This window comes from Triticum aestivum, chromosome 3B (assembly GCF_018294505.1).
Source record: "Triticum aestivum cultivar Chinese Spring chromosome 3B, IWGSC CS RefSeq v2.1, whole genome shotgun sequence".
Taxonomy (NCBI): Eukaryota; Viridiplantae; Streptophyta; class Magnoliopsida; order Poales; family Poaceae; genus Triticum; species Triticum aestivum.
The window spans coordinates 432,975,239-432,988,291 of NC_057801.1; the positions used below are offsets into that span (position 1 = coordinate 432,975,239).

General features: G+C 51.2%; 1 protein-coding gene and 1 long non-coding RNA gene across 2 annotated transcripts; both read left to right on the forward strand.

Moving 5' to 3' along the window:
- Positions 1–843: 843 nt before the first annotated feature.
- Positions 844–3,486, forward strand: LOC123065473 (uncharacterized). Its single transcript, XR_006431048.1, has 4 exons — positions 844–1,535; positions 1,715–1,966; positions 2,189–2,293; positions 3,049–3,486. It is a non-coding gene; the product is annotated as an uncharacterized lncRNA (long non-coding RNA).
- Positions 3,487–8,362: 4,876 nt separating this feature from the next.
- On the forward strand, positions 8,363–9,265 carry LOC123065474 (uncharacterized). Its single transcript, XM_044488742.1, has one exon. It carries the CDS (start codon positions 8,606–8,608, stop codon positions 9,110–9,112), a length of 507 nt encoding a protein of 168 aa, XP_044344677.1. The 5' UTR covers positions 8,363–8,605; the 3' UTR covers positions 9,113–9,265.
- Positions 9,266–13,053: the final 3,788 nt, after the last annotated feature.

Sequence of the window (13,053 nt, forward strand, 5' to 3'; positions counted from 1 at the left end):
TGAAAAGATTGCAACTTCTCCAATAAGTCGCTAAGACACCTGCCCCATGGTGGGCGCCAACTGTCGTGGTTCTAAGTCTGACAGTAGAATAGGGGGTAGGTATGGAGAGGCAAGATCCTAGCTATGGAGCAGTTGTGCACACAAGTGTTTTACGAGTTCAGGCCCTTCTCGGAGGAAGTAACAACCCTACATCTCGGAGCCCGGAGGCGGTCAACTGGATTATATGTGTGAGAGTTACAGGGGTGCGAACCCTTCTACCAGTGGAGGGGGGTGGCTTATATAGAGGACGCCAGGACCCCAGCCAGCCCACGTAGCGGAGGGTTAAAGTACATTAAGGTCCGGCGTTACTGGTAACGCCTTACATAAAGTATCTTCATGACCATAAAGACTACTTAACTACAGACCGTTTGGATTCAGAGTAGATCTTGAACTCCTGGTGGTCGAGTGAGTCTTCTTGATCGAGTGTCTTCAGGTTCGTCGAGTGTCTTCTAGTCCATCGAGTGGAGTTCCTCTTGGTCGACTGGAAGACGGCTTCTTCTAAAAGATGTCCTTGGGGAGGGTACCTTGGACAGGTTCATGACCCTACCCTAGGTACATGACTTCATCAGAGGCCCCTGGCCCTGGCTGATCAGTTCCCAAAACTTTTTTCTCTGATATTAAGGACAGTAAAACTGAGCCTAAACCCAGCCCTCACAGCGACTTGAGTTTTAGACCGTCCAATTTCGCGATCTGAGAGATTCTGGCCGTCAGTTCTCGTGGTAACACAATCTAACCCACACTCTGTTTAATCTGGCCAAGCTGTCCTGTGGGCTGCTGCTCCAGAGGCCGAAATGAAGGCCTCTGGTGCACTGGGCCTTCGGACAGCCGCCAGGCTCATTCCAGCGCAAAAGGACTCCGGTACTGGGCTTGCGAGCGCGTCCTCCACTCCCGATTCGGTTGCGTGAAAAAAAGTCTCGATTCCAGGCGCAGCGGGAGCGACCGCACCGAATCCATCCACCCCGGGTTGTAGGAGCAGAGAGAAGGCAATTCATCTCGAGTAGAGACGCGGTCGAATCCATCGAGTCCGGATTTCAGGCGCTCAAAGGATCCAATTCATCCGGTCCAGATTTGAACTGCACAGACGAGCCGCCGCTTCGGTCGATTCGGTCCACCTGAGGTGCGTGATGGACCGGGGCAAGTACATCTGTGCGCTGGGATCGACCGGAGGAGTAGGATCCGGGTACAGATGATGCAGTCCAGAGCTGAAGCGAAGAGGCGGACGATGCGGTCCGAGTCCTGCCGATGCAGTTGAGAGCTCAAGTGACGAGGCGCACGATGCGGCTAAAGAAAGTTGGGGACGAGGGCGATAATGGCAGATGCCTCGTCTGCATGAAACGTCTTTGCTCTCTCTTGAATCTCGCAATCATGGCCTATTCATGCCTGGTAATGTTACAATCTTTTCCTATGGTCAGTGCTACTATATAATGCTTCACCCCTGCGAGTCTTTCCACACCCTCTACACTCGGCATCAACATCTTATTCAGCATCATGCTCAGGTATCTTTCCTGTAAATTGCATGAAAAAATTACATTGTCCTCGTGTCCTCTGAAAGAAAATATCCTCATATCCTCTCATGTCGTACATGTGATCTTGGTCAACTGATTTGAGTAGATTCTGGAGCTTCCTACTGTCAAGTTTTTTTCTCAACAGTTCATCTGAAATGGCTTTTGGACAGGTAACCTCCCGAAGAAAATGTGTTTGATCGCTGCCAGATGGAAGGTCGACGGGGTTGACTGGCTCGATCCAGCCGAGCGCGATGCAGGCGACGCGCGGATCCTTGGATACAACCGACGCACGCGATCTGTCTACGAGGGGATCCATCTGATGCGTGTGACCCTTTGGGATTTGAAGAAGGCAATTAATCTTCAGTTTCTAGAGTCGTTCATGGTGGATGATGTATGCCGGTCGTTGACGGCGATTAATGAAGGTGTGTGTGTCTTTCTACTTTCCAACCTGTGTTGTACTGTATAATATAAGCTCCCTCGCCTGTCCCTCTCAATGAACGTCCTTGCTCCTTTTCTACTGAATCACTGTCTTACCCTGGTAGCACAGTTCTTGGCTAGGTCGGCCTCTGTCTTTGTTTTGCCCTTTTCCTGTACTATCCCTCCTTCCACCCATGTTAATATCTTATCATTCCTATTCCGTGCAGGTGGTGGCTGTTGTTTCACGATGGTGAGGAGATATTGCACAAAACTTAGGTGACCAAAATCCACCCCTCAGTAAGATTGGGACATCTAAAATACCCACCAATTAGGTAAAGCCTTGTACATGACGGTACAATGAACACTTCATTTGTCAATAGAATTCACTACTGTGTTGTTGATGCTTGATTTCTTTTTTTCAAGATTTTGCTTCAGTTTAGGTCAAACATCATTTGATTTCAGGGTAATCTCCATTCTTATCAGCTTTACGTATTACAACAAAATATGTACTCTAGATTAGGATGGCGTCATGAAATTTATCGTGTAGGGCTGCATCGGCATATCGTGTAGGGCTGAACATAACAAAGACAAGTTAGAAGTTGGGGATAGAGAAGTAGTACAAGAATGCAATTTATCGTGTAGGGCTGCATCGGCATATTGTAAAAAAAAATGAAACATGTGAGACTACAAGCAGATGTAGTCCATTTTATGATACACCAAATATTTATGTAGCATATTGTTCATGTCAGGAACATAGAGAGAAGATTGTAATTATGAACAGAGGAGAGGAATAAATGGGAGCAGGTGGAGTGGAAATTGAGTAGGTGGTGAAGCAGAATTTCAGTAGGTGTCGAGTTCATTAGCTCTGGCCATTTGATCAGATATACTAAATTGGGCCTTATGTAGAATGAATGTTAGCTACAGGAGCACATCTCTCTGTATGGAGTGAATTCGATTGAGAAGTTGAACCTGTACATTATCTCAGTCTTTGTACTTAGTCCTTGTTCTATTTGATAGTCGACTTTACAGGTAATGCAAAGCTTGCAATTTTGCCTTTTAAGAATTCATGCTATTTCTATTATTGCAGCGAACACAATGGAATACATGTGGCAGTTGTTGACCAGACTTGAGTCTAACAAATGAGCAGTACCTATGACCGCATCCGCGTAGGATGAACATGATGTATACCCCAAAAATTATTGACCTGTTAAGTATATTTTCGTGGCGTGGATGCTAAAGTCCGAGCAGGTACATCAGAAGCTACTGCAACTACTTGACTGCAAGATGCTGTTCGGTTGTGCATGACGCATTCTGCTAGAGCTATGAGATGAGTTTGACTCCTAAGCTTTGTTTGATAAATAGTGTTAAGTCCCCTCTTGGGTTGCACACATTATTACTTTGCCTTCCGGGGAAAACTGATTGTATGAATGGATCGGTTAATTTTACTAAGGTTAATTAGTGCCAGTAAGTTGAATTGTTTCTATATAGAAAATGAAATGTTAGTGCCATTGTTCTATTGCAGTAAGTTGAATCAGTTTGGATAAAATTAAAATGTTAGCGACCTGTAATTTGCACAATATGGATGCTCGTATTCCTCAATTTCTATTCAATTAAAATCTGTGTAGGTTCATTATGTTATGATCTGAATCTTGATGTGTTGTACAATAGTATAAGTGTAACGTCTGATCTTTAGAAAATGCTTAATGCAGGAATGGTTGAAAGTATACAAATATATTGTCAATGAAGTAAAGAGCGCCCAATAAACCCAAAAGAAGGGAGTATTCTTATACAAAATCATACTATTGCCAACCTTCTTAACATCCACATTCCTAGGGGCATAATAATCAACTTAAAATATTTGTTCCACCAAACATGCTCGTGAAAAAATAAACATGCACAAACACACACACCGTCAGTTAAATTTCGGGTCAAACAACACGATTCATAGGTGTGAGCATGTTAAATATAATGTGTGATTATATGATGATTAAATTAGTACATTTAGATATAATCATCAATCACTAATATTATAATGTCAAAATTGACGGGCGCAGCAACGCGCGCCGGCGACGATCTAGTTAGTGTTGAGGTTGGGGAGTGATTCGGTTTGTAGAGTGTTTGTTAGAGGTAATCTAGTACAGTGGAACAAACTGAAGGCTCTATGTGGTGGTGTTTTGCTTAAATGGAAAAATGTGACAAGCCACCCCGCAAAAAAAAAGAAGTGATAAGCTGTGGACTATCGAAATGAGAAATGTGCAGCGGCTGACTATGGAAAAGAGAGAGACTGGGCTCCGGTGGTACATCGGCTGACTATTTGAAGATCGCATGCGTCTCCTCCGAAGCTATATACTCCCTCCGTTCCTAAATATAAGTTTTTTTTAAAAATTCATTATGAACCACATTCAGAGTAAAATGAATGAATCTACACACAAAATGCATCTATATATATCTATATATAGTTCATAGTAAAATACCTACAAAGACTTATATTTAGAAACGAAGGGAGTAGTTGTTGTATGCATGAGCTGAATCTTTTTTATTCGTCAGCTCATGAGGTCTGCCTATCCCAGCTTTGGTTTTTTTTAATAAACCCGTGGTTGCTTTTTGCCCCTGGTGTTCTGAGCTCTCCTGCATTAAGAGGAACCCCACTCGCTCGGCCCCCCAGCGCACCCGCCGGCACTAATTTGGCCCTTCGGTCAGCACATTTTCGGCCTTGGGGGCGATCTAGTTCCCAGTCACGCCCCAGGGGTCGGCTCCAAGACGTTAATAAATTCAAACATGACATTTCCCGCCATAAGTCCGGCGATCAGCGGCTACCGCCACCACATGGTTCGTCGTTCAAAAGGAAAGACGTCCGGCGATCACCATGCCACAACCGCGATCAATCACTTAAAGTTTGGCGTTCAAAAGGAAAGACGCATAGGCAATGCATCAAATGGCGGCGTTTTCCTCCGGCGTCGGATTGGCGGGGGTCGGCGTGCGCGGGCTGGTCGGCGTCGGTGCTGGGTGGCAACCTCGTAATCGTAAAAAAGTGGGTTTTTTAGTGCTGGGCCTAGCAAAAGAGAAATTGTTGTAGGCATCATCGCTCGGGCTTGGCGGCGGCGTTGGGGTCGGCGTGCGAGTTGGCGCGGTCGTCGACGACATCTGGTTCAGGATGAGGCCGCGCTCCGCCATGTACCACGCCTTGAATCGCTCGTCCATCGTCGACATGGCCGCCCCCATCAGGAATGCCAGGTCGGTGTTCCTCTTCTTCGCGGCGACGTTGATCCGGAGTAGGTCGATGTTTCTCCGGAGGAGGTCGAGCTTGACGTCGCTGTTCGTCATCAACGCTGACCACCGCGCCTTGGATTTCTCTTCCCTCTGGACGGCGTGGTTCTTGGCGTCGGCGATGCACTGCTCGATGGACGCATGCAGCCGCGCGGCAGCCGGAGCAGCGTCCTTCGCCGTTTTGGCCCGTTTGTTGCCGTCTGAGCACCCATCGTACGCGCCCGACGTCCGGCTTGTACGTCTCCTTGGCTTGGCGAGGCTGCGCCGGACTTCCACCCACTTCTCGCACTTCTCGATCCGGGAGAACACGTGGAGGTACTTGAAGTCTTAGTCAGAACTATTGTCCTGGCGATACATGGCAAACATCCATACCATCTGCGCCGAGGAACAAGTGTCGGCGATGAACTCGGCGAAGAATGAGCGAGAGACCAGCGTCATACCTGACTCTCGTAGTTGGCGCCACTCTTCGGGCGAGCCGCGATCTCCTCGACGATCCCATGCCATTTGTTGCACGCCGTTTGGATGAGCGCCCAATGGTTGGACATGGCCTTCGCGCCGTGCTGCATGTGGACGTCGGCGAAGTAGGGGTCGACGAGCTTGCACTCGTCGAACTCCGACTTGATGCGCTCCTAGTACGTCTCGGCGTTCTGGTTCGTACCGGTGATCAGGTCGAGGAAGACGATCTTCCATGCTTCGGTGAGGCACTCGTCTTTTTCGGACGCCCACTTGACGAGCGGCTCGCCGGTCCTGGCCGCCCGCCTCTTCTTTTTCCCTATCCTCGCCGGAGCAGGCGCCAGCTCCTCCTCCTCCTCCTCGTCATCCTCCTCCTCCTCTGGCTCCTCCTCGCCGTAGTCGAGACCATCGTAGTCGAGCCGCCGTTGAGGTCGATTGCATCTTCTTGGGTGTTAAACCCTGGGTAGGCAGCGGCGGCCGAGCCGGTCGTGATGATGTCATCCATGTCGGCCTCCATGCGGTCGGGGTTGCCGAGATGCGACGACGAGGCTTGTGAGAAGAGCAGCGCACCACGGCGCAGAGGTGGCGCCAGGGAAGATGCGTAATCCGGCGGCGAGTAGGTGTATGAGGGGTACTGGACGTCGGCGAACGCGGGCGAGGGCGTGCGCTGGGCGGGGTGGCCATGTGGAAAGGTGATGTTGCGGTTGAATCCGCCATGCGCGTCGCCTTCGGCGTAGCCAGGCGATGGCGCATACCCCCAGGGGTTTGTCGACAACGAGAAGCCGGCCGGTGACCCGACGCTCTACTGGCCCCAAGGAACGTGCAAGCCATGGCCGTCGGGCGGATTCATCATCCCTGCGAGCCACCTCTGCTTGTTCCGCCGCGCGATCTGCCTGCTCCGCCACGGCCGCAGCCGCCGTCATCGCCGCCCTGTCCCGAGCCTTCTTGGCGTTGAGCCTGTTCCGCCGGTCGGTGGTGACAGCCTCCCGGCGTTGAACTTCCGCCTTCCAGTCGGCGTTTGACATGCCGGGGGGCTTGGACGGTGGCGCCCGCGGCTTCCTCTGCTTTGGCAGGATGGCGTCGACATCGATAGCGGAGCGAGGGGCGGCGTACTTCTTCGGCGGCATGGCGGCTTGATGGAGGGGAGAGGAAGGAGAATAGCGGGAGAAGGGGGGAATGGAGGGAAACGGAGGGGGAAAGGCAGGGCGATCGGTGGGAAAAGGGCCTTCTCTCGCCGACAGAGCGGACCCACGAGCCTTTTCACTTCGGTCGGCGCCCCCAGGCGACCCCCGGGGCTTGGGTCCGCCTCGGGTTCGCCGGTTGTTATTTCGGCCAAAACCGGCGAAAATCGAGACCCTGAGGGTGTGGCTGGGCCGTCTTTTGCGCGCCGACGCTAAAATTGGCTTGGGAGGGCCCTGTTGGGGGCGCGGCTGGAGATGCTCTAAGAACATCCCTTCTCTGGGCATTGTTTAGATTAATTTTTCTCCACCGTGTATTTTCTTTTCTTTTCTGTTGCTTTTTGGGTTTGCCTACTTATTTAGTAGTAGAATGCTGGCTTCTTTAATAGAAAATGGAGGTCTGTCGACCCCTCTTTTTTCATAAAAAAAGGGAGAATATTAGTAACTTGTGTATAACTGCGCTTTGGATTGTGCAAATGCCCCATTTAGGGCATCTTCAATGCTGAACGCTTGTTGAGACGCTTACACAATGGAAAAAAAGTATTTTTTGCCTAGCGCCTGTGTAGGAGTCCATCCCTCCAACGCCACTAGCAATATGTAGATGCCTAGTGATTAAAGAAAAACGAAAAAGAAAACAGAAGCCTCCATTGTTCACAACGCTGGTAATGAAGCGCCCACGTTGGAAACTGAAGCAGGGCTTTTAGGAATCGTCCTGTTTTGTAGCGTCCAGGATAGCGCCGACGCCTAGTTACTTTGCATCGAGCGGGAAAAAAACGCTGGAGCGCTCGACGCTTTGCGCGGCATCGACGCAAGCGAGATTCCCCGTCTCGGGTGGGAATCGGGCATAACGACCGGGAAATCGACCCTGGCGTCGATCGTTAGCGTCCGCGTGTAAATGCCCTTAGAACTTCCACAAAGATGCTTCTATGCCCCATCGCTTCATTAGAAATACAAACCTCTGGAGTTGGCTGCTACTGTTATTTGCACGAACGAGATGTTTCTGTAAGAAACCGAAACTATTTGCCATTAGCTGATGATTGCTGACCCCGACGAAAACAAAATCTCTGCTGAAAGGAAGCACACAACAGGATTTCCAACGACAATACCTAATAAATCGATTATGACTGATTAAGTGATTATTTACGGTACATGCTTGTGCACGCCGCCGTACGTTTTGGTTGACCGGATCGATCTGACTAAGTCCACAACGCCCTGGGCAGGCAGCTTAGTCAGACATACGCGATCGTCACTCACCACATCATTCCGACCCATCATTTTAATTTGAACAAGTTAATTTACTCGACAGTTTGGGACCGTGTCTCCGAGTTCTGACCGTGACTGTGCAACCGTAGCTTATCATATATGCCGAGCGCCAATGCAAATCTTGAGCTACGAACGACTTGTTCCCGCCGGAATGCCATGTCAAGTTGAATAATTGGTCTGGTCCGGAGGTCAGATACACCTCCCTTCTCGGTAACTTGTGAGTTGAGACAAGAATACACTTCATCTAACACCTGCTATACACCTCCACACTCACCCGGCACCTTCCATGAAATGTTTATTACAAGCATGTCTAGACGATCACATTTTATGTTCGCACGTGACGGCAGCAGCTCTCGTGAACGGGTGCATAAAAAGAGATGAAGGTCGGATTATCATTCAGCAACAGAAATTCCTTCGTGTCACCAAACATACACCAAACCCAGCCTACGGACCGACCAAGGAGCGGGGAGAGCGTGCACGACCATGGAAGCCGAGGCCTTCCCGATACGGTTCACCAAGGGCATACGGTCCTACTGGCGCCGGAGCAAGTACCAGCGCGTGGACGGCGGCACGGCGGGCCGGGGCACGCGCCACCTGGTGCGGCTCGGGGACGGCGGCAGCGGCAGCGGCGACGGCAAGGCGTGGGGCGTGCGGCTCGGCGGCATGTTCCGGGTGCGCGTCAAGGCGCCGGCCTCGGCCGTGGCCGCGGCGAAGGCCCCGAAGCGCGTGCTCGGCCGGATAAGGGACGCGTACGTGGACGCCATGCTCGGCGCGGCGAAGAAGCACTCGGCGGCGACGCACACGCTGCCGGGCGGGCCGGCCCCGGAGGCGCTGTGGCAGAAGCGGGTGCCCGTGCGCCGGTCGCGCAGCCAGGCGCAGGTGCGGCAGAAGGCGGACGAGCTGGGCCAGAGGCTCGTCCTCGAGATGTACAAGTCCGTGCGCGCGTCCAGGGACCTCGCAGGCATGCTCGAAGCATCAAGGTCGCGATAGCATGGATGCGCCGGCGACTTGGAGGGAGGCGAATGATGTGTTAGTGTTACATGCTTGTATATGTAAGATTAGTTGGTGATGTGTAATCTGTTCATAACCACGGGGCTTTGCTCTGCTGTAAATTCTCCATAATTCCATGACTGTTTGCTTGTGAGGTATGACGCTTAGGAAAGTGAACCTTTTTCGTCTACGCTGTGCTGATTGCTGGGTCAGCTGATCAGGCAATTACAGTGTGCAGTAAAAGATGCACCAGGGAAGAAAAGAGAAAGAATGGCCAAAATGTTATTTCGCGGACGCACATATCTACAAATTTTCTCGCGTTTCATGTGCGCCTCCGTACTCTTGACTCTCGACTCTCCTGCGTCTTCTTCCCTTGCACAAGAACTACACACCTCCCGCCAATTCTTTTAGACAAAAAGCATGTCCGGCTTTAAAGTTATACAGCCAACAAGGCCAGCATAACACACATAGGTAGCAATATTACAAATGAGTAGACATCAGTCTCAAATTGGATTAAACGTAGTGCTCCCTCCGTCTCAAAATAACTGTCTCAACTTTCTGCTAGTTTTAATATAAAGTTGGATTTAGGTTAAGACATTTATTTTGGGATGGAGAGTACATTACAAGACCAAACATAAAACTAACGGGACAAAAAAAGAGCTTGAAGAGGTATTGCTTCTCTTGATAGCATGAGCGCCCTTAATCTTGGCTTGAACTGCTCGGGCCGCCTCACGGTCTTCTTCTTTACCAAGATGTTATTGCTGACAAAAATGGACCATTTAAAAATATAATCAGCAGGGTGATTAGTGTTAGAAAGGAGAAAGGGATTTGGTGGAATAATTCGTTGATGTATTGCTTGAGCCTCATGGGCATATATGTAGGAGTACATGATTTATTTGGAGTACAAGCCAAGCCAGAATATTTCCTAGTCTAACCTATGTTTCCTAATACAATCACGTTACTCAACATCCCCCCGCAGTCACAACGGTAGCGACGCAGACAGTGAGACTGGAGAAGAATCCGAAGGCAAGCTGACGGACACCCCCCCACAGTGAAAACCGATGAGGTTGCTCAAGCAGGCGGTAGCCCTTTGTGCCATTTGTCGATGTAGCCGAGAGCGTGGGTGGTGGAGTCGTGGTCGAGGTAGTCGTGCGAAGAATGTCGTGGTCGATGTCGAGTCGGGGTAGCCGGTGTCGAGAAAATCACCGTGGAGCCGCGGGCGCAAGAAGGCGCCGAGTCACCGCTGCGTCGCCCCTTTGGCCGGGGTCCATCGCCGCCCCGACGCCGTCTGCTCCAGGTCGTCCCCGTGGCAGCACCGACCCTCGCGCCGCCGCTGCGTCGCCCCGTCGGGCCGTAGCGAGCGTGGCACACGGTCCACACCGCCGTCCTGAGGCCGTCCCCGCGGTTGCACTGACCCACGCTTCTCCGGCGCGCCGCCCCTTCGGGCTATCGCGCCGCGGCCCGTGGTCCCTGCGCCGCCCCGAGGTCTTCCGCCGTCACCGCGCGTCGACCTCCTGTGGTATGCACCGCGCCGTCTCCCTTTGCGCAGGAACGCCACCGTCCGCGCCGGTCTTCGTCACGCTGTCAGGGTTCTTCGCCTACTTCGAGCACCGCCGCCGCACTTTTAACCTAGCCGCCGCCGCCGCCGTCAGGCCGCCGCCGCCGCTCTTCTTTGGCCGCCGCCGCCGCTACCTCCGTAGCCGCCGCAGCCGCCCGTCCACCCCCTTCATCTTCGTCCAGCACCAGCCCGTCGCCAGCGTCGCCGTCATCTACTCCGACCGCTTCATCTACTCCGACAACCGCGGGCGACATTGGCCCCGCGCCGATTGGCGCCGCAACCGTCGTCGAGTCCTTCTCTACTGGCCTATCGGACATCTTCGACATGGCGTACAGCTCGTGCAAGTCCCAGTTTACGCATGCCCGGTGCTGGCAACATCGTCGCGTGCCTTCGTCCACGACGTGTCCCAGGGCCTGGCAAGCCTGGTTGGCGCGTCGTCAACTTCGCCTTCGTCCGTCTACGCATGCCCGGTGTTGGCAACACCGGTGCGGGCCTTCGTCCACGATCTGTCCCCGGGCTTGGCAAACCCGCCGTGACGCGTCGTCAACAACATCTTCTTCCCGGCGCATCCTATTTCGACATCACTGCGCCCATGACTAACTCGGCGCCCCCTTGCGCCCGCGGCTCCACGGCGACTTCCTCGACACCGGCTACCCCGACTCGACATCGACCACGACATTCTTCGCACGACTACCTCGACCACGGCTCCACCACCCACGCTCTCGGCTACCTCGACAAATGGCACAAAGGGCTATCGCCTTGCTTGAGCAACCTCGTTGGTTGCCACTTCAGCCACGACTCCATGATGCGTCTACCATTACGACTGTGGGGGGGTGTCCGTCGGCTTGCCTTCGAATTCTTCTCCAGTCTCACCGCCTGCTCGCTACTGTTGTGACTGCGGGGCGATGTTGAGTATAATGTTTATTAGGAAAGACGAGATAGACTAGGATTTGTTCTGGCTTTTTGTACTCCAAGTAGATGATTGTACTCCTATATATATGCCCACGAGGCTCAAGCAATACAACAACTATTCCACTAATCCTTCCTTCCCTTCTAACAATTAGGAATTTCTTCCTTCCATGACAAGTTCATTGCGGCAAGTCCAAAGTTGAGATTAACCCAGATGCTAGGGCCGCAAATGAGCGCCAAGCAATCATATGCGATTGACCTCTGGTACACGCAAGTAGAGTGAGAATATTGTTGAACGAGCGAGGATCACAGTTATATCTGAAGCTTTCTCTAACCCAGCTCCAAAGGAACTTGGTGGGTGAGCAAAAGAAAAGGATGTGGCCGACAGCTTTGAGGGCCCCATACAACGCACTGAGGGAAGGCAGTCCTTGGACTCCCGCCATAGGAAGATACATATCTTAAGGGGAACCGAGGTGGCCTTGGCGGAATTGTTCCGAGGACCCTGGGAATAATTTTGCATATGCCCATTTCATTGAGAGGTTGCTCGAATCTTAGAGGTCCCATTGAATGTGATCTATGGTACCATAGAGCTAGACTTGACCAAGATCGAGGAGCAAAGCCCATGATGATATTTTGGCGGTAGAGAGATTGCAAAGAAAGGTTATGTTGGTGCGGTTATTGCAAAGCGCATTTTTGACGAGGAAATCGGGATCAGAGGTAATGACGAAGAGGTCTGGGTATTTGGCGTGAAGAGGGAGATTGAGCACCCATTTGGAAAACCAGAATTTGCTATCGGCCCCATTCCACACGAAAAATTTAGCACCTAGGTAAAAAATCAAGGCATTTCTAGATCCCGTTGTTGAAGTGAGATCCACCTTTCTTACCAGTGAAAATAGAGGAGTTAGGGAAGTATTAGTCTTTAAAATCCGTGCCCAAAGGTTGTCACCCTTTGGGGTAATTTTTTAAATCCATTTAGTTAACAAAGTGAGGTTCATTTTCTTTGAGTTGGTGATACCTAGCCCACCCCCCTCCGGATTTTGGTTTGCAAAAGATCTACCCAACGAACCATATGGTACCTATGTTTAATTGTGTCTACTTCCTAGAAGAACCGAGCTCTAACTTTATCGAGTTGGATGTGCGTTAGCAGGAATAGGCCCATGGCATAAGAGGGGATGGCCGAGAGGAAAGCATTGGTGAGAGTCAGTCTCGCCCCGGAAGACATAAGTTTTCCTTGCCAAGGATCAATTTGCTTAACCACCTCACTAATGGTAGGGTCCCAATCGGAATTGGGAAATGTTTTGTGGAAGCAGGAAAGCCAAGATAAGTAATAAGGAAATCAGCAAACTTGCAATTAAGAAAATGTAGCAATGCACAATCCTTCTCCGTGCTTCACCCCCATGGTGACAAGTTTGCTTTTAGAGAAATTCATTTTCATACCCCAACAGTGCTTCAAAGCTAATCAGAATGATTTTGA